The following is a 25096-nucleotide window of genomic DNA, read 5'->3' on the forward strand; positions in this document are numbered from 1 at the left end:
CAAAATTTTTGCGTGCCCAAGGCTTTAAAACATCCTCCAGAATATTTTCGCAATAATATTCGGCATTTATTCTGATGCCACGGTTGACTAATACAAACGGAGAGCGTACATCGGCTGTTATGGCGGCCTACACCATCACCACGGCTGGCGCTTGAGCTGCACATTTTCAGCTGACCGTTTTCTCATCGGAGAAAACCAAATTCGGCAGTTCACCACCGCCACTTTCGGCCAAGCGAAGCAATTCTTTAGTTCTTTTGAGTCTATTTTCTTTCTGTTGCGGTGTAAGTTCTTGCACTTTCTGTAATTTCAAGTCACTTCTTTACTTTTCGAACCATTTCTGGTAATGTTGCCGTTTTCTTCCGTCCACTTCCTTGACTTCGGCCTACGCTACCAGCAGTATCACGGTACGAGATACAAAAGATTTATTCAAATTTAAATGCTGGAGTGCTCTAACGATAACCACTTGTGGTTTTCCAGCCAAATATAAGGAAAGCACACTATGACGCTTGAATTCCATCACGAATAACTTTTTTTCTGGAAACTTCTCACCAAAATGCTTTTGTACGCTTGTAAACAATATAATAAGCTGTCACTGGAATAATTTTAACAGCTGTCAGGCGAGTGGCTTAGAAATGACAGCAGTCTGAAGATAGTTGCGGTTTTTTTATCTCACCCAGTACAGGGCAATTTTTTCTGCCTACTCAAATCTTACCTATATTATTTTTCCAAAATTCAAGTAAAATCTCTTCTCCGTCTGATGACCAACGTTTACAATGTTCCTTAAGCGCATAATTCGAAACCTTGGGAATAGCCCCATCGACACATAAAAACACACATTTTTAAGTTTTCTTTAAGACATTTATTTAAGGAAAATATTGGCTAATTTGGCTAAGAAAAAAAAGCAGAAAGATTTAAGTGTAAGAACAATACATGTCTACAATACTTTGCTCATCTTACGATCCCATTTCTTGTCCATGAAAATAAAACTAAAATAAAATAAAAAAGGAATTTCGAAAAAATAATAGTACCATTTTTATTATTGTAAGCTGTCTTCATAATTAATACACAAAACAATTTATTTGAAATTACAACCAAAAAAAGGAATTTGGGAAATACAAACCAAGGACAAAAGTATTTTCTCTACAACACGCACATACAATATATAAAAATGTTTTAAAATTTGTTTTTCTTTTAAGAATTGGTATTTTTCACCATTTTTTATTTCAAAACAAAAGACAAATTTCGTGTAAAGAGATTAGAATTTAGTCAAAAGATTAAGTTATGCTCATGATAATGGCCCTACTTACAAATCTACAACGTTTGCCAGTAAATCTAGAATAATAATGTTAATGAAATTGACAATAAAATATAAACACAAAAAATCTTTAAACTAAATAAAGGTGACACAAATTTGTCTTTTGTTTATAAAATCATTATATGTTTTTATAGCAACTGGCCAAAATTCTTGTTTTTCTCTCTTATATACAAACTGGCTTACATTGCTGGCTACATTTCCGTTCGTGGCTTGTACATTGTTGCTAATACTCGAGTATTTTCATAATTCTTTTTTACACATTACACAGATTTACAATAGAAATATCTGCATGTCTTATGGGTCATATTCTTTGCCATTTTCCATATTCATCTTCCATGTTTTGGGTTTTTAGTGTATTCCGTGATTTTGTGCAATTGATTGTTGGTTGTGATGTGTTTTTCTTTTCCTTGACTACCACTCTCTAAATTCGGCGCCTGCTAGTTCTGCATTAGGTCTTTGCAAAACTCTACATTTGTCCATCTCTAGAGCTGTGGGTATTTTCTTCTTTATTCTGTTTTCCTTTCCAAAGTAGCATGATAAATGTTCTGTTTGCGGACGTCATTGTATTCTGCACTTTCACTCCTACCATCCATCTCCTTTTATCATTCTTAACAAAATCCTCCAATCATTTCCATTTTGTGATTTATGATCCAATGAAATATGTATATATGTATTTTGTAGATATGAATCGCAGCAGCAAATAAAATAATAAGAAATATACACAAAGAGCCTCCTTATGGCTCAAATAGTAAATGGAACGAATGACGGGGGGAGAGTTTAAAATTTGCGCATAATTGGAGATTTGTTGGCACCGGTGCTCAACATTTGTTTGAGACTGAACGACGACAAAGCGATACCGAACAAAGCCAAACAGGTAGCAGAACGAGTTATGACACGATCTGGATTACCGGTGGCAGTTGTGGTAAAGCTGTTCGGTGTCGATGCTGAAGACTGTAAAGAAAATAACAAAGAAAAGAAATATTTAAGATTAGTAAGAATTGAGGGTAAATTTTAGAGATTTTGTAGATTATGGAGCCTTTTATCCTTAGCGACTATACACTTAAGCTACGAATTAAAGCTACATAATGGTCTTCACGGGGTTTTACTTGGAAAACGCCTAAACATGAGCCATTTCCAAGAAGTGATAGAAAGATTACTAAGGGACCACCAGATGTGGATTTTTAAGATTATTGTTCAAGGCCACGAAAATGTTTCAAAATAACAAACAAAGAGCGGAACAAAAAAAGTGGATTTTTTATAATATATTTTTTTTTTTTCAAACCAAAATTGTATATTTTAAATATTGTCTATATAGGTCCATGTTTTCTTATAGTCTTGTCTTATAAACAGTGGAAAAACCCGATATTCGGTATTTTGGGAATTTAAGCCATATTTTCAAAAGGAATGGGTTAAAATTCGGTTCATAGATAGATAGATTTCATAAGGGGTTCCTGATATTTGGTATTCTGATGACTTTAGCCACATTTTTCAGAGGAATAATTTCGCTGGCCAAAAAAAAAAATGGGCCCAATATTCAATCCCAAATCTTTTATTATACCCCCCCCCCCCCTCCACCATACATAGTATGGAGGGGGTATCGGAATAATAATTTTAGACCCCACAAAGTTTATATATTCTTGATCATCGAAAAATTCTAAGACGATTTAGAGCTGTCCGTCTGTTGTAATGAAGCTAGAGTCAAAACGAATTGAGATAGGAAGCAACATTTTTGGACAGGTAGGTCAAATATGTGTGTGTGCAGGTAGGCCAAGTTCGAAGATGAGTTATATCGGACCATGATATCGAATGGCCCCTTTATAACGGTAACCCCGATATTCGGTATTTTGATGATTTTAGCCACAGACAACGGAATTGTCTGAAATTCGACACAAGGTGGTCTTCGTGACTACTTTACCCCTGACAAAGAATTGTCTATATACGACCACGATATCGTATATCCCCGATATTTGGTATTTCGATGATTTTAGCCATATTTTTCAATGACATTGTCTGAAATTCTGCACAAGGAGTTCTCTCTGAGTACTTTACCCCTGGAAGAGAATTGTCTATATAGATCCACGATGTCGTATAGTCCCCATAAAACGGTACCCCCGATATTCGGTATTTTGATTATTTCAGCCACACAAGAAGTTCTTTCTGAGTACTTTACCCTCTGGAAGAGAATTGTCCATATAGGGCTACCACCCACATAAAGCTACCCCGAGATATTCGGTATTTCCCGGATTTTCGCTATATTTTTCACCGGAATTGCTTCAAATTTCGTATTTAAAGTTCGAAATGGGTACTACAAACTATGACGGATAATTGTCTATGCAGGTCCACGTCTTAGTGAAGCCCCTATACAACGATACCTCCCTAGTATTTTAGATATTTTCATGATATTACAAACATTATTCACCGGAATTGTTTCGAAATTTTGTATTCGAAGTTCGGAATCGTTACTAGACCCTATGACAGAATATTACTTGTCCAGCACCATATCTTCGTATAGTCACCATATAAAGGTTTTTATTTGAGCGGTATTTTTCGAAACAATTTTTTTAATCTAATATCTGTTTTTTTGCTTGTTTTTAAAGGGCGGAGGCAATAGTTCGCCACGGACGAATTTAATTTTTTTAAAAATATTTCTTCAAAGCGAAAATGTTTACTGTTCTTTCAGCGCAATTCAATGTGTATGACCTATTATAATGGAGGGGATTTCCTTTTGATTTTTTTAATAAATCCATTGTTACACAAAATTGATTCATCGTATGCAATACGAGTCTGTTATAAAAATCATGGCATTATTAAACCCCATTCATTGAACGCAATTCATAATAGAATATTGAACTTTGAATTTGTTTACATTTAAACACACACTCAATTTCCACGTCACCATATAAAAAGTCTGGTAGACGCAAGGCGCCGGCCGGTCATTGTACGCCAAACTGATACAAGATAATTTCTTTTTTAGAAAAAAAAATTAACACGTCAAAATAGTAACGTAATAAATAGTATAATGACGATTTTTAATTATGCCTTAAAAATTGAGATTTTTCAAATTGTCTATGCATTAGTGAATTATATATTAGATTTTGTCCTTAAAAAAATCTATATATTCCCCGAAATATGCAAATATACGTCTTACGTTTGAGATTTCGCAACAAAATGTGTGATATTTCTTGTTTAATTTGGCGCCGATTTCGAAAATACGCATTTATTAGACATAGAATGCAGTGGCTCCTCTATATTAAGTGTTTCAAAACTAAAAATAGAAAATCCAACCACTACAATCAAAACATCAAAAGAATGTTGTAGTATCTCTAGCCAAGATAAGAAAATGTAAACAAATATTGAAAAAAATGGCAAAAAAACACAAAACAAATACTGGCCAAATGCCATTAAACCCATGTGAGGGCGACGTATGCACGACGAACGAGTATTCTCGATAATTTCTTTAGGTAAAAAAGGTAGATAATTATTTGAAATGTGTTACTAAGGTGGCAAAGAAGACAATCGTTTACAATTTTATTTGATTTTATGTAATTGTGTTTGTTTTTGTTGTGTTTTTTTATATGTGAACTTATAGGTCGACAACCAATATTTTTTATTTTATTTTTATTCTCACTTTCATCATATGGTATTTTCTGGTAGTTGTTTTTGTGTTTTTTATAAGGAAATACAAGTTTGGCGACAACAGATAATTAAATATGTACGAGGCATAGCAATATTGAACTTGATTTTTTCTGGCAGAGCGAGGTGTTTGCTTTTGAAAGCATTTTGGCCAGGTTTTCTTATGAAAAAATTCTTGTTATTTTTTTTTTTTACTTTTGGCTTTAGTTCAACAAATTTGTGTGCACCAACATTTGTGACACATACATAGATGCAAAACTCAGACAAGAATTTATATTTTTAGAAAATATAATTATTCTTTTATATGGCAATTTATTATTTTATTTCTTTATTATTTACACATTTGCAAACATGCATTGTACGCGTGCTCGTTCCCATCATATCAGCATTATTCATTCAGTATATGGTCATGTGAATTAATTAAATAAATTTTAATAACGTTCGCTCTTCTTATCGCTTTCGGCATGCCATTCACTATTTCTAATCAAATTATGATGTGCAAAAATGTCTAACTTTGGCAAAGTTGATTAGAAGAAGAAATATATATTATTTTTTATTTGAGAATTGCAATTCTAATCTGTGTGGCCGATAAGGATGGAATTGCATATACATATCTATTCCAGGTTATACAATTGGATTTTTTTAAATAATATTAAAAACAAAAAATCGTTTATGATTGAATAAGAAAAATGTAGATTTGGCAATGTTTGGAAAGTAAGGAACTACCACAATAGACATAAAATGGTGAAGACAAAATGCTTTCTGAGAAAATGGTTTGTGACAATAATATGCTAAGTAACAGCTCATGACAGAGGTATGTTAATATTAACATATAAAAAAGAAGCTAAATTCGGCTGGGACGAACTTTTTATATTTTCAAAAAAAAAAAATCCGTCGAAATCTACCGCTTAATGAAAACCGGATTATAAGAAGATGTGGTCCTGCATAAGTAATTTTTGTCATAGGCTGTAGTAACGGTTCCAAACTTCAAACATGAAATTTGAAACCATTCCGGTGAATTATAATTATGAAAAAAACCAAATATCTGGGGGTTCCGTTATATGGGCGCTATACTAAAACCTGGACCTATGTAGACAATTCTCTTCTAGGGGGGTAGATTACTCAGAATGGACTCCTTGTGTGGATTTTAAGACAATTCCATTGAAAAATTTGGCTGAAATCATCAAAATACCGAATATTGGGAGGTGCCGTTATATGGAGAGTATACGATATCGTGGACCTATGTAGACAATTCTCTTCTAAGGGAGTAAAGTACTCAGAAGGAACCCCTTGTGTGGATTTTAAGAAAATTCCATTGAAAAATTTGTCTGAAATCATAAGAATACCGAATATCGGGAGGTGCCGCTATATGGGGAATATACGATATCGTAGACCAATATAGATAATTCTCTTTCAGGGGTAAAGTACTCACAAAGAACTCCTTGTATAGCACTTCAGACAATTTCATTGAAAAATGTGGCTAAAATCGCCAAAATACCGAATATCGGGGGTACCGTTATATGAAGGCTATACGGTATGGCGGACCGATCTTCAAACTTGACCTGCCTGCAGACAAAAGAGATATCTGTGCAAAATTTTAGCTTCATATATAGTTTAGTTTTGATTCTAGCGTGATTAAAACAGAGGGATAGACGGACAGGGATAAATCGTCTAAAAATTTTACGCTGATCAAGAATATATATACTTTGTGGGGTTTAAAATTATTATTTCGATGAGCTACAAACGGAATGTCGAACTTAAAATATCCATACTATGTATGATGGAGGGTATAAAAATAAAATTATGCTGTCCATATTTTAAATCTGACTTGTCAAATCTTAATACTTCCATGTCTTTGTCTACCATTCCTGTGGGCTTCCCATTATTTGAATATTTAAAAATAATAGCAATCAATTGACAGAGGAGACCATCAACGTCATAACAAGAAATCACATTTAAAGGAATTGTTTTTAAAATTTTTATTGATTTAAAAACATTTATCATTTCAGATTGCAGCACACTCACAAAACCAATCCATCTTCCTGAGGTTATAGGTACTTGAGTGCATGCAATTTTTTAAAACGTTACTCGTCTGTTATTGTCATTTCATCAAGGTGATGTTATTCAACTCAATACTCTGTGGAGCTGCTATTATTGTTAAGTAAACAGTTTTAACCTTGCACTTTGATGCAATTTATATGACGTGTTTGCCTTTGTATGATGGAAATGTTTTCAAATATCATCATTGTCTGTTAACAAAGGAGTAGCCTGACACCAAAGTTGATTAAAAAAAAGAAGGTTATTTTATGGAAATGTTTTCAAATAATATCATCACTAATAGGATAACCTGTGAGCAAAGGAGTAGCCTGTCTCTAAAGTTGTTTAAAAGGAAGATGGATGAGTCTAGATTTTCTTTTAAAAAAGACTTGTTTACGTATGGTAATCGAATAGCTTTTATAAATATTTTAGCTGAGTTTTTACCCCTTCCACCATAAAATTGAGGATATATTAAATTTGTTACTCCATTTGCAACACCTGGAAATACTCCTCGAAAAATTCGCTGAATATGTACTAAAATTTATTATCAGGGTAAAATTCGATGTCGCTACCGCTATCAGTCTGCCAAACTCACGATAGAGTTGCAGCCCCTATATTAATTTGCCTCCTGATTTTCGTTATCTGGCAAGTTTTGATCGCATTTTTCCAACTCAATTAGATGCTATTTCATATTCTGAGTTCTTTGTGGGCGGATTAACTTCTTTGCAAAATTCGGCCCCAATTTTCGACCAAATCAGTTGTAATTTTACATTTCAGTTTCTCAATGTGCAGATTTAAACCTCTCATAAATAATCAATGTAGGTTCACTTATTGCGATAGTACCGCGTATAACTGTACCTCCTGACTTTCCAAATGTTAAAGATTTCGACCCAATTTTTAACCAAATCACCTGCAAAATAATATTTCGGGTTCTTTTTGGATAGTTAAACTCCTCCTCAAAAATATACAATGTATGTCAACATTTTGTTATAGTACCCCGTATAACGTTACCTCCTGATTTCCAATTTAATTTACCACAAATGTATGTTTCGGCTTCCTTTGTTTGTGTTTCAACTTAAATTTCCAACCAAGTTTGGATTCTTTGTGGGTTGTTCAATGTAGGTCCACTTTTTGTTATAGTACCCCATATAACTGTACCTCCTGATATATGGTATTTTGGAAATTTTTGGTCCTAAACTATTACACCATCAACTCATCAAACCAAAGCCCTAAACATTTTTTCCGATTTGTTATTATCGGAAATCCACTAAAAGTTATTAAGGCGACTTCTTTTGTTTTGACTTTTAGTCATTAAACTCAGTATTCTTAAATAACAATAAAAAAATAAATGTGTTAGTTATGTAAATTAAATTATTTTGTTGTTGCTATTTTTTGCACGCTGCACTAATTTATCTTTAAATTATTTTGTTTACATTGTTTTGCTAACTGCATCTGGTTCTAATTGGTCGCACGAAATACAATTACGTTGCCATTTTAGTTCATTAATGCGCGAACACACACACATTCTCCGCTACTGTTGTCTAGCAAAGAAAGATATGAAAAAAAAAATTTTTGTAATCTGTCTACCGAAAGGTTGTAAAACTATATGACACATTTCATTTGAGACCCAGACATATATATACACAAAAAATGCGCATTATTATCCATGAGAAACAAAGAAAAAGAGGAGGCTCTAAGACATGAAAAAGAGACTTAAATAAAATGTATATACATTTTGTTTATTGATGTAAATATTTACTATATACTAAAAGCAATACAGTTATATACTTAGTTGTAATTCATTATTATAAATCATAAAATTCATAAAATTACAAATCTGGTTTTATTAATTTTTTTTAATTTTTGTTGATGTTCGAATCTTGGAATTTAATGCCTCGGAAGCTTTAATCATTTTTAGATATTGATGTCCTTTACAAAGACTAGCTTTGGGAACTTCGTCTTCTTTTGTGTCTGCTTTTGCTGCTACTTCAGTTTTTATTTCTTTTCTACGTTTAGGCTTATCACTTTCTACTTTTGCAGAAGGAATTTTTGTTTTGTCTTTAGCTTTTTCCAACTTAGCTAAAGTTGTTGGAAGTGGCAAGAGTTTAGTTTTTTCTTTGGGCTTACATGTAGGTGGCTTTTCTAGAGGTTTAGATAAAGTATTATTAATTGCTACACTCTTTGTTTCCTCTGATTTCATTGAAACATTCTTTGCGAAAATGTCATTCAAATTTGCTGTATTCTTTTTAGATGATTTAGATGAAGTTCTAACTTGTTTTGCTTTTCTAACTGTTTTTTTCTTTTCAATCTTTATTTCATTTAAATTTTGTTGTTCTCCTAAACTACTTGGCGATGCATTCTGTAAATTATTTTCAAAATCTAAGAAGTTATCCACTATAATACCACTTGTCTCCACATAATTTTCAGGACAATTTACCAATTCAGTTATGGTGTAATTGCTATCATCACCTTCGTCGGAAGATGTTAAGATATCATCATTATAAGGATACATACAATTATCACTTTCACATTTTAATAGAGTTTCCTCTTCTAAGTTAATGATAAAAAGTCGCAAACGATTTTCTATGCCATTTTGCTGGCAATCATAACAAATGTCGCCGACTTGAAGTTGTGGTGATGGGTTGTATGAAACATCGGACAGGCTCATAATGTCAAAAGTGATGTGTGTGATGTGATGTGTGTTCTTTGCTTGTTTTGTGAATATATATGAACACTTTTAAGGCCCTCTTTTCAGGGATACCTAAAAGCGATAATATACAACTTGTTTTAGTAAAAAAACTTTAATGATTTATGTATCTAAAGTCTACTCATCAATGGCTTATCTACAGGACATACAAAAGAGCAATGCAATCTCCCAAGAAAACGTATTCTTCCTTTTTTTCTTTATTAATTATTATATATTTAAGGACTTACCTGTCCAAAAGTCAAACGCAAAGCATATCGGCTAACAGTAGAAGTTCTCATGTTTTATTTAATATCCTTTAATAATAATGAATTCTATTCGCAAACTGTAATGAAAAGAAAATATATAGAAAAAGTTAGTTGGTATAGAATGGATTACACATCTTAGACGCCATAATGTTTATAATTTGAACTAAGATAAATATTTAAGTCCAAGGACATTAAATTATCAAGATGGTATTGTTTGTAGAGACTTGAGGTTTGGCAAAGAAGCTGTAACATATTAAGAATGGTATTGGAAGTGGGTTTTTGATCTACGTTTAGGTATAGTCCCCATATAACTATACCTCCTAATTTTCAATATATTGAATGTTTCAATTTCAATTCAATTTCAATTTCCAATCGAATGAGATATTTGCTGAGTCCCACGTGGAAGTGCGTCGAGGTGCAAATACAGCAAATTAGCCCTTCAGGGTCTAAATGGATATAAACACTTAAAACAATTGGTAAATTCTGAATCATCGCATCGCAGTGGCCGAAAAATGGCTCGTGAGCTGAACATATCACAATATTCCATTCGGTAAATATTGAAAAATGACCTCGGGGTAAAGCCATTGAAAATCCAAAAAGTGCAAGAACTTACATTGCAACAGAAAGAAAATAGACTCAAAAGAGTAAAGTAAAGAGTTGCTTCGCATGGTCGAAAACTTGATTTTCTCCGATGAGATAACATTCGTTGTCCAGCAGTTTATAAAGAAACAAAATGATCGTGTTTACTGCCAAAGAGGTCAGCTTAAAAGGGGCACCTTCGGTAGGCCACCAGAACCCAAGCGCCGGCCATGGTGATGGTGTGGGCCGCCATGGTGGTCGGTCTCCGCTCGTATTAATCGACAGTGGCATCAGAATAAATGCCGAATATGATCGCCAAAATATTCTAGAGGGTATATTAAAGCCTTGGACATGCAAACATTTTGGCCGCAATTGCTATCAAAATCTCCGGATACCAATCCGTTGGATTATTGTGTCTGGAATATTTTGGAAAACAAGGTTGGCACTAAAAAATACCAAAGTGTCGATTACCTCAAGCAAGCGCTTCCCAAAATACCGCAGAGCAACAATCGGGCAACGTGTGGCGGTTTCATTGGCCGTTTGAAGGCCATAATTCGTGCCAAAGGTGACCAATCTTATTCTAAAATTTGATACTATTTCCGTAATTTTTGCTTTCATTCAATAAAATTCAAAAAAATTTAAAAATTATGGCATTTGACTTTGTTGTAGTGTTTTTTATCTCACACTGTATAGCCTATAAGAGCATTATTTGATCTTTAAATAAAAATTGAAAAAACAATTATTTTTCAAATTTAAAGTCGAATCGGTTTCCACTAAATTTGATGTAGGTATTTTAATATAGCGTGGCCTATAGCCGGAACTTGTTCATGTGATGCAGAATTCAAATTTATTGGACAAGCGTCATTTACATATCTCAACCGATGTTCACAAAATTTGACAGATTTCCTCCTCCTGAGTTCAGTCGTATTCACCTTAATTGATGTCATCTGTTCTGCTACCACACACCTGGGACACAATAAAAGTAAAAAATTTGAACTGATTCTCACCAATTTCAATTCACAAAAATACACGGACAGACGGAAGGAGGGACGAACGCAAATGCATAAACCTTTTTTTAAAAAAGTTATTCTATGTAATTCATTAATGAGATCTATCATGTCTCCTTCTGTTCGTTATAGACAACAAATGCACAAGGACATAATACCCTGTACCACAGGGTGATGATACAGAGTATAAATACACAAAGCATGCGAGTCAAGGCCAATGAGGTCCAACAACCACCCACTGAAACGTCACTGTTTGTATGTTTGTAGAACACAAAAACAAAAGAAATTCCGAATTCATATGAATTATTCCCCACCCCCCTTTCCATGGATTCACCCTCTTTAGAAAAATGTGTTGGCACACAGACTAGCAAGAGCAACAACAACCATATATAAAACGTGTTTTTACTTTCAGTGATTTGTTCTTTAGAGTTCGTTTCGCTTATAACTTTTCAATGCTTCTTTCAAAAAAAAAACTTCCATTCAGGAGAAATTTGTGGGTAATTTTCCACGAGTATCTCTGCAACTGCTGCAGCTGTTCTCTACATGTACTTATGTAAGAACGAACTTTCCTGTTTTTCTTTGTTCCTTATGTAAATTTTTGCACATACCTTCCCACAAGATATTTCTGGGAATTTGTTTGTTGATTTATTTGACAATCCTTTTACACAAAAATGCTATTTATTTTATAACCTAGAATCTTTTTTGTTCAACTTTTTTAACTTTTACAATTTTTTTATATTTTTTCTTCAAGCGAATTGACGTCTTGCACTGTAACCCGTTTAATTCCAATAAGATTTTTTTGGTAAACGTAACTCGACTTTTAATGTTGAAGGTAGCAATGTTGCTAACTATCGATAACATCAATTTTTGAAAACAAACATAAGGTGACACAGAGAAGTGCTTGTTGGAGAGGAAAATAAAAACAGCTGTTTTTAAAAACAATTTTTTTTACATTTTAGTCATGGTAGAAGAATACAAGTAGTCGCTTCAACACAGCTGCTGAGACAATAAACTGTCAAACCAATTTAGGAATGAACAACTTTGAACGGAAAATTATTTAAATTCGTTACAATTGTAGGAAAAATGCATATCATAACAACCTACGATTGTCGTCGTATAAGAAAGCATATAAAAATCTACTTATTTTTGAAAAACATACAAATATTTTTGGAATATTAATGTTTCCAAGCGTTGATACATTTACCTATATTCTTCTACCATGATTTTAGTAGAGATGGTGGTAAAAGGTCTGTCTAGTGTTACTGGAAATGGTCTGACAACACAAAATTTCTGCAGAAAAAAAGAGAGAGAGAACTGTTGACAGTTCCATTACTGTGAGATTGCGAAGTAGTAACGGACAAAATTCAAAATTCCGGTGATTTGCATTTTAAAACATTTTTATATAATTAAGTTGACAAATAGGAAATTCTTATTTTCTTGGCATATTTTCTTTTTTAATAAAATACAACGTATTTGGGTCCTTTGTTTTCTTTATAGCGGGAAAATGCTTTCGTTTCGACAGATCAACTGATTGCTTGCAATTTTTTGCAGGGAACCCTTCAATTTTCTTGCAAACGTGAAAACAAAATTTAATTCTGGTGATTTCTATGCCCTGCTTTGGAAATTATTGTACCATGGGGAATACATGGTAATAATTAGATAAAAGAAATGTAAAATGTAATGTAATTAAGACAACCTGTCATTTGTCGAAAGTAATTTTGAAGCAAGAAGTTACATTTCCATTTCCAAAGTTCTCCAAAGGTACGCTGTGTTGGCTGTACGTTTGTTCCACGCAAGCAGGTGAAAAGTACTGCACACGTATAATTGTTGGAAACATATGCTAAGCCCTGGTGTTTTTCACATGTAAAGTTCTTTTCAAAGAACGTTTAATGTGAACAGCATTTGAATTTGTGACTATTCACATCAAACTACCAATTACTCATTTCGAAAATTGTACCAAGTAATCGGTACAAAAATAATCAATATTTTTGCAACTCTATTGTCAGTTCCTTTCCTAATAATTTTTTTGTCTGCTAAGACGTGTTTTAATACTTTTTAAGTGTTTTAACAGGTAAAATTTTGTAAAAATGTTAAAATATTATTCCAAATGTATGCTAGAATGACAAACAAATGAATGTTTATGGAAACTTGTGGGAAAAGTTATTTTGTGACCAAGAAAAATGTCCAACACGTGGAGTCGTTTGTGACGGATGGTTTTTGTGTGTATGTGTGTCGTGTAGCTCGCACGAAAATAAATCCATTATGTGAGGTTATGATGTGTCTCCAAAACCAAAACAGCTACATTTGATGATAAGCATAGTTAAAAAATATTATCAATTTTAAAATACTAATTTGAAGTGTTTTTAATATTTTTCCAGATAAATAACCATGTCTACCGCCACCATTCGTACCCGGAAATTCATGACCAACCGTTTGTTGGCCAGAAAACAAATGGTATGCGACGTCATCCACCCCGGCTTAGCCTCCGTCAGCAAAACTGAAATCCGTGAAAAACTCGCCGCCATGTACAAAGTTACCCCCGATGTTGTTTTCGTCTTCGGTTTCCGTACCTGCTTCGGTGGTGGTCGTTCCACTGGCTTCGCTTTGATCTATGACACTTTGGACTTTGCCAAGAAATTCGAACCCAAATACCGTTTGGTTCGTCATGGTCTTATGGAAATCAAGAAACAGACCCGCAAGCAACGCAAGGAACGTCGCAACAGAATGAAGAAGGTCCGTGGTACCGCCAAGGCCAAGATCGGTCAAGCCGCCAAGAAGTAAACTCTGAATTCACATTCGCTTGCAGACACCTAAAAAGCATCAGATATCTTCAAACACAAATGTTTGCGTTTGTTTTTGGAGTTTTATTGATGTTGACATTTTCTTGTTCAAGGAAGTGTCTACAATGTAACGGATACGTTTTTTGTATTTTAAGTAAATAAAACAAAAAAATAATTCAAAATTATTTTGAATTTCTAAAATTAGTTGTGTCATTCTGTTTTCTTTTGAAATAATGAAGGAGCACAATTCTAAAATGGGGTGTAAAATATCCAATGAACAAATATAATGCATTCGTTTCTAATGCAAAATCCTGCTGAAAATATTTCATATATATTCCACATTAGAACTAAAATTGTGTTAACGATTGTTATGGCTAGAATATGTCTGAAGACTATTATGAGAAAATAGCATTTAATTTGCAGGTCAAGTGTGAAATAATGGAAAATACATTTCCGGCGCAGAAATTAGCATTGTAAGCTACATAAGTTATTTTCGGGCTTTTAGTGTTATGGAAAATGTAAAACTTTTACTTGTTGCTCCAAAACTAATGGTTTGTAGCAACCAAATAAATAGAAATGAATACCAGGACATTTTCTGAAAAATCCCAAATGAGGGATGTAGTTGACTGACTTATAGAATGTACTATTATGGAGAACTACATATCCATTGAGAACAAAATCAATAAAGTTAGGGATTGTCGTATTTGGGATAAATCTTGCGCTATACAACCCAGATTATTCTGTTAAAAGTAAAGTTACATAGGGTTATTCAGCACCAACTCCTGACGTATATTTTCTTAAATTATGTGTTAAAAGTAACAGCTAAATGGGCTACTATCTCAATGTGAATAGTTGTTGCGTGTTATCAACCTTATGTGAATATAATCCAGCAGCAATTGTTTTGCCGACTTAAATATGTAATTTTGATTACCGTTTAATTATTTCATTGTCGATTATGAATGGATAGTGGAAGGTAAAAAAAAAACATATAATTAAATACAAACCTTTTGATTTTATATTATTAGTTCTTTTCTATATACTAGTTCGTTCTTTTCAGCTGTTTGTCGTTTATTGACAGTTCATTTCAGTGAATAGTCTAATTGAACCAGAGCACGTTTTGTTTTTATTATTGTTTTGCTCAACGATCCAAGAAAGACTAGAAGCGAAAGAAATGTTAAAAAAGGATACAAATCCTTTTGCCCAACTGGGACTTAGACCATGGCTGACAAAACAATTAACAAAACTTGGTAATAAACATATAATTTTCCCTAATCTAACTATATTAACGTATATTACTTCCTAGGCTTGAAACAAGCTACTCCCATTCAGCAAGCATGCATTCCCTCAATATTGGATGGTAAAGATTGTATAGGCGCAGCTAAAACTGGTTCAGGGAAAACATTTGCCTTTGCCTTACCCATTTTGGAGAAATTAAGTGAGGAACCTACCAGCCATTTTGCCTTGATTCTAACACCAACTCACGAGTTGGCCTATCAAGTAAGTTTGCCGCGGAAAATTTTTATTATATCACATAATAACTTTTTGTTTTTCACAGATTTCGGAACAGTTTCTGGTGGCTGGCCAACCAATGGGCGTAAGAGTATGTGTTGTTTCTGGTGGCACTGATCAAATTATTGAGGCACAAAAGTTGATGCAAAGGCCTCATATTGTGGTGGCTATGCCTGGACGTTTGGCAGATCATTTAACTGGCTGTGATACATTTTCATTTGATAATTTAAAGTTTTTAGTAGTGGATGAAGCTGATCGCATGTTAAATGGTGATTTCGATGAAAGTCTGAAGATAATAGAACAATGTATACCGAAGAACCGACAGAATCTTTTCTTTTCGGCAACCATGAAAGATTTTATCAAGGAGAGTAGCATATTCCCAATATCAAAAGATGTAAGCACAAAAATTAAACCTTTTTTTAACTAATTAATAATTGCATTTGGTTTTAGTGTTTGGAATGGTCAGAAGAATTTCAAGTAGCCACAGTGGAAACATTGGATCAACGTTATCTGTTGTGTGCTGATTACGATCGTGATATGGTGCTGATTGAGGCCTTACGTAAATACCGCGAAGAGGATGAAAATTCAAATGTCATGATCTTTACGAATACCAAGAAATACTGCCAACTATTATCAATGACTTTGAATAAGGTGGGCATACAAAATGTTTGCCTACATGGGTTTATGCGTCAAAAGGAACGTGTGGCTGCCCTCAATCGTTTCAAATCACGTCATGTTCGTACTCTCATTGCCACCGATGTGGCAGCTCGTGGTCTGGATATTCCAAGCGTTCAATTGGTTATAAATCATCGTTTGCCTCGAACACCTAAAGAATATATACATCGTGTCGGGCGTACAGCACGAGCCGGACGAAAGGGTATGGCTATTTCTATATTCCGTTTTCCGAGAGACTTGGAGTTATTGGGTGAAATAGAACAGGCCATTAATACAAAATTGACGGAACATCCTATCGATCGTAAGTTATAAACAAATTGACATTTCGTCATTTGTAATGTAATGCGATTATTTTTGCAGAAAAAATGGTTGAACGAATTTTCATGCAAGTAAATGTTACACGGCGAGAATCGGAAATTGAATTGGATAATAATGACTTTGATGAAAGGGCCCAAAACTATAGGCGAAAGCAATGGATACTGGAGGGTAAAGATCCCGATGAAATGGAAAATCTGTAAGTGTTGTTCTGTAGATTTAAACATAAGGGTTAATTTTCGAATACCAAATGAAATTCTATGAACTAAAGATGACCATGGTTCATTTCAAAACAATTTGAAAAGGCTCACCAAAAGTCAAACATTAATATTTGTAATTTTATTTTCTCTTTTTAGATACCGTAAAAAACAAAAGGACAAAATTAAGGAAATTAAAAGAAAACGTAAAGAACGTCAAAACGAAACCCAAAACGAAGGACCTCCAGCTCTTGTGCAAGATGATCGTTTTAAAGATGTCAATGCGGAACGTTTCCAGAAAAAGAAGAAGAAAAAATCTACCAACAATGAAGTAACCACAAGTTCCGACCAACAAAACAAGAAGAAGAAGACAAAGGTCGATAAACGTTTTAAAACAGCTCTGCCTAATAAAAAATCCAAAACACTGTTAATAGGACAAAAAAATAAAAAGAAAACATGAAAAAAATAAGAAACGCCACTTTTTTATTTACAGTATAGAAAATGCTTATCACAACTTATAATATAGATTTGGTTTAACTTTGCTTGTATAAAATAAGTTCACTTTGTTAAATTAGAAAAGTAATAATAATATTAAATATTGTTGTTGTTTGCTGTCGTAACGCACAATAATCAGTCCAAACTTATGGCTAGTAAAGCGTCTTCAGGATGAATCTCTAATAAGGCCTTTGCACCATCGTTGAAGGGATATGAAATGCTGCCATCTATAACCAAATCTGCAAAATGAAAAGAAATTGCATTTTTCGGTATAATTTTTTGCATAGAAACTGTAGACGCCATAAAAAAACTTGAAAACAATTTGTGTCATAACTGCTTTAGAATAATTTAAATATGTACATACAAATTATTACCACAAACATTAAAAAATTATTCCATGTAAGTTGTGGCCATTCTTTTGATAAAACAAATATAAAACCCATACAATTCATCTTTACAGAATCCATTATTTGAATATAAAATATGTACCTTAAACCTGGTTCTTTACAATTACTTTCTGGTAATATTAATTGCCAGACAGGATGTGTGGCATTATAGTGACCTGCTGAATGGCTTACAAAATGAACCTAAGTTGCTTGAAAAATTTGGATTCCATTTTCGTTTATTAACAATCGTTATGAATACAATGCCCTTATATACATTGACATTTCCAAATGGTGATATTAGCGTATTCCTTTTGCCCTGTATAGGTTGGAATGTCTACACAATAGTAACGTTAGCAGAGAATGTGATTGAAATTGTTTGGAATATGTTGTCATTAGGCGTAAATTTATATGCGTTCAGTACCATTTTTATTGTGGCCATATTTATTTTGGCTTTCCAGGCGAAATTAACACTGCAAGTGCTATGTTTCTATGTTTCTATGAATATTTGCATGTTCAAAATGAAGGACGTAAATAAAACAATGTTAAACCCTTAACAAATATTTTACATCCACGCTTAAGAAATTTAACGTGGCCTATGAAAAGTTTTTAAAAATATAATAGAGGGACGCAAAACCGCTGTGAAGGCATTTAGTCTTTTAATGCCCTAATGTTGTCTGGAAAACACTGGCTTGTCTATTAAGCTCTGTTGGGGTCCTGGTCATTACAATATTCCAGGCAACGAAACTGAAGACGAATTGGCTAGACTAGGGGCCGTATAAGCTAGCATTGAAGTTCAGAACTCGGTCAAACCACCTCTGTGCCACTCCTTCCAGGTTATTCATAGACACTACTCTGAGAGAATTCAACAAAAATGGATGGACGAAAGGAAATTTGGCATCTCCAAAAGAATTAGGCCCATACTCTCGGAGAAGAGAGCAATGTCGCTACTGTCCTTGTCGAAACCTGATTTAAAAAAACGACAGGTTGGTGGAGCAACAAGTGTCACATGATTTGTCTTCGTTCCCTAACACGGACCCTATAGTAATTCCTCAATTAGCCAGAAGACTTACGTGGCTAAAGACGACACGGCAAAATTTCTAACCGTGGATTAGCATTTAACTCTATTTCCTATCAATAATATCTTCACTTGAAGAAATATTGGAAATCAGAGCTCGTGTCCTTTTTAAAACTCTTAAATGTATTCTCACTTAAAGATAGGTAGCTTTGCCCTTAAAGCAATCTTAAAAGAATTTACGATTTAGGAGCCTAAGGAAATCGGAAGGCAGTTGATATTTTTAAATCTAAGCTTAAGGAACCCTGCATTGTATTTAAAAAGCTCTTCGAAAAGCTATTTTTGGAAACTTAGCATGGTGTTTGAACACATCATAAAAAATCAACAATTGATCTCAGCTTAAAAGTCCACGATTAACCCACCTAACACAGTCTTTTAAAAAATCTACAAATATGCAGTCTATAGGGCCACAGCATGGCATTGAAAAAATGCCTTAAAATAAGGCTTTTCAAAAGCTAAGCGAAAATAGAATAACAAATCCATTATGGCCGGCAAAAAACTCTCTATGGAAAAAGTTATTAGAAATCCATTTGTATAGACCTTTGAATGCGTACGTTGTCCCTTACATTTTCACAGAATTTAGTCCACTTTAACCCTCCTTCCCCATCGGCAATACTTACTTGCATCGATGCAACGAGATTTCACAAATAAATTCTTAACAAATCCTCTCGACTCGAAATCTTTGGGACTTGGCCAAACACCAACACAAATTTGTTCTCTTATCGAATAACATATACGAGGATCATCTGGAATTAGAAAATATATATGAGTGGTCAATAAATTAAAAGAACACTACTTTTTAAATACCTGGAGGGAATAGTAAATTCTGATTATATTTTTGCACCAATTCCTCGGTACTGATGCCGCTCAGAGCTTGCTTTGCTGTATCTGGTAGAATGTGGAATAAATCTTCCATGTGTTTTTTGCTAACACGATTGATGCTAAACGAAAGAAATTTCAATAATATTACAGTTCTTGTAGGTTCACTTAAAACACTTTACCTTGTATGCCAGGACGTGGAACCGGTGCCTGTACTAACACATAGACCAGAACATTTGGTTTTATTCACCACATTCTGATGATCCACCACTAGCTGTAAATGCGATACACGTGCCGACAACGATTCTCCAATAAATACCTCATTCAAGGCCAAATACGGCAAGACTCGATGCATTTTGGCCTTATATTTCTTGGCCATTTCTTTGCTCAAATACTGAGGCTCAGTCTTTTCTTGTTCCATTTTGGAGACACAATGACGATATAGATCCGTGGATTCGGGTATATTGCCATTGTTACCCAAAAGTGTGGTTCTAATGCGTGAACGATGCATCCATTGAAAATCCCCCTAAAAATTAAATTGAAAGATTATTAAAATCTTGGAGAATATTTGTTGGACAGAACAACTTACACTTTTAATTTTTGCCACAGCATCTGCCGGATTTTCTGAATAGTGTTTGGGTAACATGAGACGCCCCTCGGATCGTTGGGGATCCGAATTGAAACCCACAATTGGTGTTTTTTGCTGGGACTGGGCAAATAATGGACTGGCCCGCCCAGCAGCCAATAGAAATGTGCCATCTCCTCCAATGGGCACAATTACATCAGCCCAACGCATTATATCCTTGCTTAAAGAGCTTCTAAATTCGACTCTGATTAGATTAAAGGTACAATGGTGGTGTTTGTGTTAGCCATATACGTATGTATGTAAAGGCACATCAGTTGTGTTTTTTGTGTTGAGATGGTGGATGGGTGGTATTCAAAATATATTATGGATTACAATGTTTGGCATTTACAGTGTGAAACAGAAATGGTTCGATATGAAATGAAAAGACACAACAACAACATTATTTACACAAGGATTCCAAACAAAATGCCATAGCTTACCGATTGGCCAGTTTTACTTCACATCCAACATTTTGAAAACTCCTTACAATGGTGCGTTCAAAGTCTTTGTGTAGATTATGTAAATACATAAGAGTATCGAAATCGGTGCCACGGTCTCGCAGTCTCGCCTCCAATTGTTGAGCACTGAGATTGGGATGCCTCAGCTGTTCGAATTCGTAACGTGACAATTTGGAGACTAACAAAGCTCTTTGCAATTTAAAATTTGTTGGATCCACAGGTACTGTTGGTACTGTTTGGCCATGTTTGCCGGCAGCGCTAGAAACGTTTCGATTTACACAGAGAAATTCTAAAAAAAGTATCAAAACATCAAATTAACTAAGGTCAAGTAAGAGATCTATTGTAAAAATCCTCAATTGTGTGATACATGTTAAATCGAATACAATAATGTGTCGGGCGCACACACATACATACATATTGGATTTTTATTAATAAACAAATGCAGCTGGAGTATCTATTTACAAAAATTTTGCACTCAGCAGCAATGAATGCGTACGCTTTTTAAATAAATACGTTGTTATGGCCGCAAGTCATGTCTGTATGTATATGTGAATGTAAGTAAGTGCGTACAACAGCTTGTATAATAAATCCTTATCATACATACTCAGCACTACCAACATAATTTTTTTTGTAAATCTAAAAATAACTTAAAAACACGCGACAATTAAAAACAAAAGGAAAGGGGTTGTGTACTTGTGTTTCAGAATTTCAGCATATTGCGCTACTCCGATAAATAATATAGAATTGATGAGAGCTATGATTCTGTTATAACTTCTACATAAAATGGAGGAGGGTATATTAAATTTCCGCTGGTTTGGTATTGAAAATAGAATACCGGTCCAAGGTTTGGGTTCCATTTTCACCATTTTACCAAATTATTTTGAGCTTTTTCAGATTGAACCACATAGTATTTTCCCACCGCTCTAAGATGTAGGTATATAATGTAGGTATATAAATATTCAGGACTTCGAAAATATTCGAAAATTTCAGTTAAACAGCATTTTTTATACCCTCAGACATATGGCTAGGGAGGGTATATAACGGCCAAAACGTGCCTAATCGAAATAAGGGCTTTAGACCTTCTTAGATCTTTTTATACCAAATCCGTTCCAGGACATTTGGAGTCGATCTTGCCATATCCGTATGTATGTCTGGCTGGTTGGTGCGCACAATAACTCTCGAAGGGAGCATACGATTTGATCCAAACTTGGTACATCGTTATATTATTGTCAAACTTAGATCGATTTCGGAGATGGGCAATATCGGTCCACTGCTTCTGGTACCTCCCACACAAAATGTCAACATTTTCAAATAAATTAATTTACTGCAAGAAAAAAACGAATTTTGCTCCAACTTTGCAAATCCTAATATTTGCATCAGTGCCAGGTCAGGTGCGAAAATTGACAATATCGGTCCACTCCATCAAGTACCCCCATCGCAAAGGATCACAGTACAATTCTCTTTATATTTCACACATCACAATATTTTTCATAACCCAAGGTCTGGAGTGAAGATGGAACACATCCGTCGACTCCTTCTGGTACCTCCATCACAAAGAGTCAAAATTTTAAATATCCGTTGAGCTCATAAAACGCGAAATAAAAAACCAATTCCATTCAGACTTGGTACATCTCAATATTTTCATCAACACAAGATCTGTAATAAAGATGGTAGAGATCGGATCTTTCGAAAATAGCATCCGGTTCTCTTCATATTTCACACATCCCATTATTTTTATTGACCCAAGGTCTGGTATGAAGATGGAAAACATCGGTCCACTCCTTCCGGTACCTCCCTCACAAAGGCTCAAAATTTTAAATATCGCTTGAGCTCATAAATCGCGAAATAAACATCCAATTCCAATCAGATTTGGTACATTGCAATATTTCCATCAACACAAGATCTGTTATAAAGATGGTAGAGATTTGAAAAACAAAACGCTCAAACAAAGTGAAATAAGCATATAACCCTCTTTAAATTTCACACACAAACATTTTTGCCAAAAAAATGTTATATAAAAAAATTAACCTTTCTTCAAAGAAAATCGAGTAAGAAAGAAATCTATTAAAAACTAACTAAATCTAGGAAACTATTTCTATATGGAATTTTCATTTAAAAGTCTACATTTGAATAAATGAGTATTGAATTCGCAACTCTCTCTATAAATATTCTGGACTTCGTACAAATATATTCGAAAATTTCAGTTAAACAGCATTTTGTTTTTTGTTTATGAAAGATAATATTGAAATTGTCAAAATTATCTCGGGCCACTGATCAAGTAAAGAATTCATATACATATGTATATATATAAAATATAAAAACAAAGATAATTGTAAACAAAAGAAGAATATCCTCTTTGATTTAAAAACTTTAGACAATACGAATTTCAAGAACTATTTGATTTATGCCTTAAGTTTATATCACCCTCGACTGTAAATAAATATCAGCTCATATTGCGGTAGGGTATACCCATAAATAATTAATAACAAGTTCGCATTTCACTTTTAAAATTGTTTTTAGAACATTATCTCTAAAGTGTGTATGGGCATGTTTTGTAAAATAAAAATAGCTACATATTTAAGCACATCACACCAGAGACATTACACGATGACATTTAACAATTTCAATATTAAAATAATAATAATAAAAATATTCAATTCAAAATCAAGATAAGTCACACATATTTTCCGCTTCCACTTAATCGACGACGACGGACACAGTGACAGCTGGAGATTGCGACGATGAAAGTAAAGTTTTGGATGTGGTTAATGTGTGTTAGAATGAATGAAACTGATAAGAAATATTGATATAGTCACTTATACCAACAATTGTCTATCAGTTGTGCTCAACACGTAATGGACACCAACAATAATGCACATTATTAATATCACTAAACAAAATCAGTAATCATGGTTGACAAGAATTATCTACGCACTAACAAAAAAAGCAGCCAATTAACAAAATAAAAGGTATTACTTTTGCCACTACTTACCTTTTGCAAATCCCTGCAAAAATGATTTTGATTTAAACATTTTTAAGTTCGTTTATCGTTACAATTACATTAGAATTTATAATCGTATGGAGGGGAGGGAGGCTAACAAAATATCCAAATATTTGACCTTTGACCGTCTTCGTTTTACATCAATGGTAACAATTTCGTGTTCTTGATAGCCACTAACGAAATTACTATGTCTTTCTTTAGGAATCCATGAAATCACAAGGCCAGAGGTAAATGCACCGGCATAACACCGCAAACCGACCGATGTTGATAAAATAAAAAACAACGTAATGCAATTATCTTGGAAATATTCGTATGTTGTTATGCTGATGATTACTGTCGCCGGTCGTCGTTTGTTTATTTGTAGTTGTTGCACGCGATTATCCGATTTAGGCGCCTGTCCTAAACACTCCCAAAATCCAACTGTTGAGTACACATTTGAACATAGCAAATCCGACGACTTGTGCCATGTTGTGGTACTTGTAGATACTTTTCTTTTTATTTCTTATCAGTAATATTTCCACTTTTTGAAGTAGAGCCATTTCAATGTTTAATATTTCATTATTGCTCCCACTACGCTTCTCTTTTTCAAGTAATGTCAAGATGACAGAATGTGCATTATGAATAGATTGAAGAACAGCTGATTACTTAACGATGACATTTTATGCCGTTAAGTTTGAAATAGTTTAAAATAAGTGAATATCCTAAACATTTTAAATGCATTTGGATTTCAGTTCTTCTCCTGGCTAGTGTAAATGGTCCACTAGCACACAACTTGACATTTTTAAAACCTGGGAAAGAGTTCAATTGGCTTAAGGCTTTATTGATTAGTACATTATAATTTAAAAGGGATGTTTCAAGATTTTTATTTATATAATAATTTATGAACACTCCTTACTGAGGAAATGAAGTAAAGAATTTTGAATAAAGATAAAAATGTTGATAAATTTTAAAAGGACTCATACTTGGGTCCAAACATGGTGAAAAGAAGAGAAGGTAGGTTAAGTTAAACAATTTTGGCAAATATTTTAAAAACTTAGGAAAGAGTTTAATTGACTTAAGACTTTATTGATTAGTACAAATGCCATAATTTATTTACATTTTTTTTTAATTTTTTTTTTAATGAAAGCAAAAAATGTCGGAATAGCATCAAACTTTAGAATAAGTATAGATTTGTTCGAATTGGTCATCTTTGGCACGAATTATGGCCTTCATCGTTATAACAGATCTCGGTTTGATGGAAA

The 25096-nt window shown here is 33.8% G+C and overlaps 4 protein-coding genes across 5 annotated transcripts; 2 read left to right on the plus strand and 2 right to left on the minus strand.

The window, feature by feature from the left end:
* Positions 1-997: 997 nt before the first annotated feature.
* On the minus strand, positions 998-12306 carry LOC101894266 (uncharacterized). Its single transcript, XM_005182371.4, has 3 exons — positions 12132-12306; positions 9920-10014; positions 998-2266 (listed from the first exon to the last, which is right to left on the minus strand). The coding sequence occupies exons 2-3, from the start codon at positions 9968-9970 to the stop codon at positions 2093-2095; spliced, it is 225 nt and encodes a 74-aa protein (XP_005182428.1). The 5' UTR covers positions 9971-10014; positions 12132-12306; the 3' UTR covers positions 998-2092.
* A 1137-nt stretch (positions 12307-13443) lies between these two features.
* On the plus strand, positions 13444-14507 carry LOC101894430 (small ribosomal subunit protein eS24). Its single transcript, XM_005182372.4, has 2 exons — positions 13444-13594; positions 13902-14507. The coding sequence occupies exon 2, from the start codon at positions 13912-13914 to the stop codon at positions 14302-14304; it is 393 nt and encodes a 130-aa protein (XP_005182429.1). The 5' UTR covers positions 13444-13594; positions 13902-13911; the 3' UTR covers positions 14305-14507.
* An 885-nt stretch (positions 14508-15392) lies between these two features.
* LOC101894862 (probable ATP-dependent RNA helicase Dbp45A) lies at positions 15393-17472 on the plus strand. The gene is made up of 6 exons (XM_005182375.4): positions 15393-15550; positions 15607-15800; positions 15859-16206; positions 16263-16788; positions 16848-17001; positions 17159-17472. The coding sequence occupies exons 1-6, from the start codon at positions 15475-15477 to the stop codon at positions 17457-17459; spliced, it is 1599 nt and encodes a 532-aa protein (XP_005182432.1). The 5' UTR covers positions 15393-15474; the 3' UTR covers positions 17460-17472.
* Positions 17473-17500: 28 nt separating this feature from the next.
* Positions 17501-24444, minus strand: LOC101894592 (NAD kinase 2, mitochondrial). 2 transcript variants are annotated; one of them, XM_005182373.4, is made up of 7 exons: positions 23847-24444; positions 20837-21143; positions 20361-20589; positions 19954-20297; positions 19760-19893; positions 19573-19698; positions 17501-17733 (listed from the first exon to the last, which is right to left on the minus strand). In XM_005182373.4, exons 1-7 carry the CDS (start codon positions 23884-23886, stop codon positions 17630-17632), a joined length of 1284 nt encoding a protein of 427 aa, XP_005182430.1. In that variant the 5' UTR covers positions 23887-24444; the 3' UTR covers positions 17501-17629. The 2 variants fall into 2 exon arrangements, with proteins under 2 accessions (XP_005182430.1, XP_011292046.1); XM_011293744.3 differs by having other exon boundaries at positions 20361-20601; positions 23847-24443.
* Between the last annotated feature and the right edge of the window lie 652 nt (positions 24445-25096).

The sequence above is a fragment of the Musca domestica genome, unplaced genomic scaffold (genome assembly GCF_030504385.1).
Source record: "Musca domestica strain aabys unplaced genomic scaffold, Musca_domestica.polishedcontigs.V.1.1 8, whole genome shotgun sequence".
Taxonomy (NCBI): Eukaryota; Metazoa; Arthropoda; class Insecta; order Diptera; family Muscidae; genus Musca; species Musca domestica.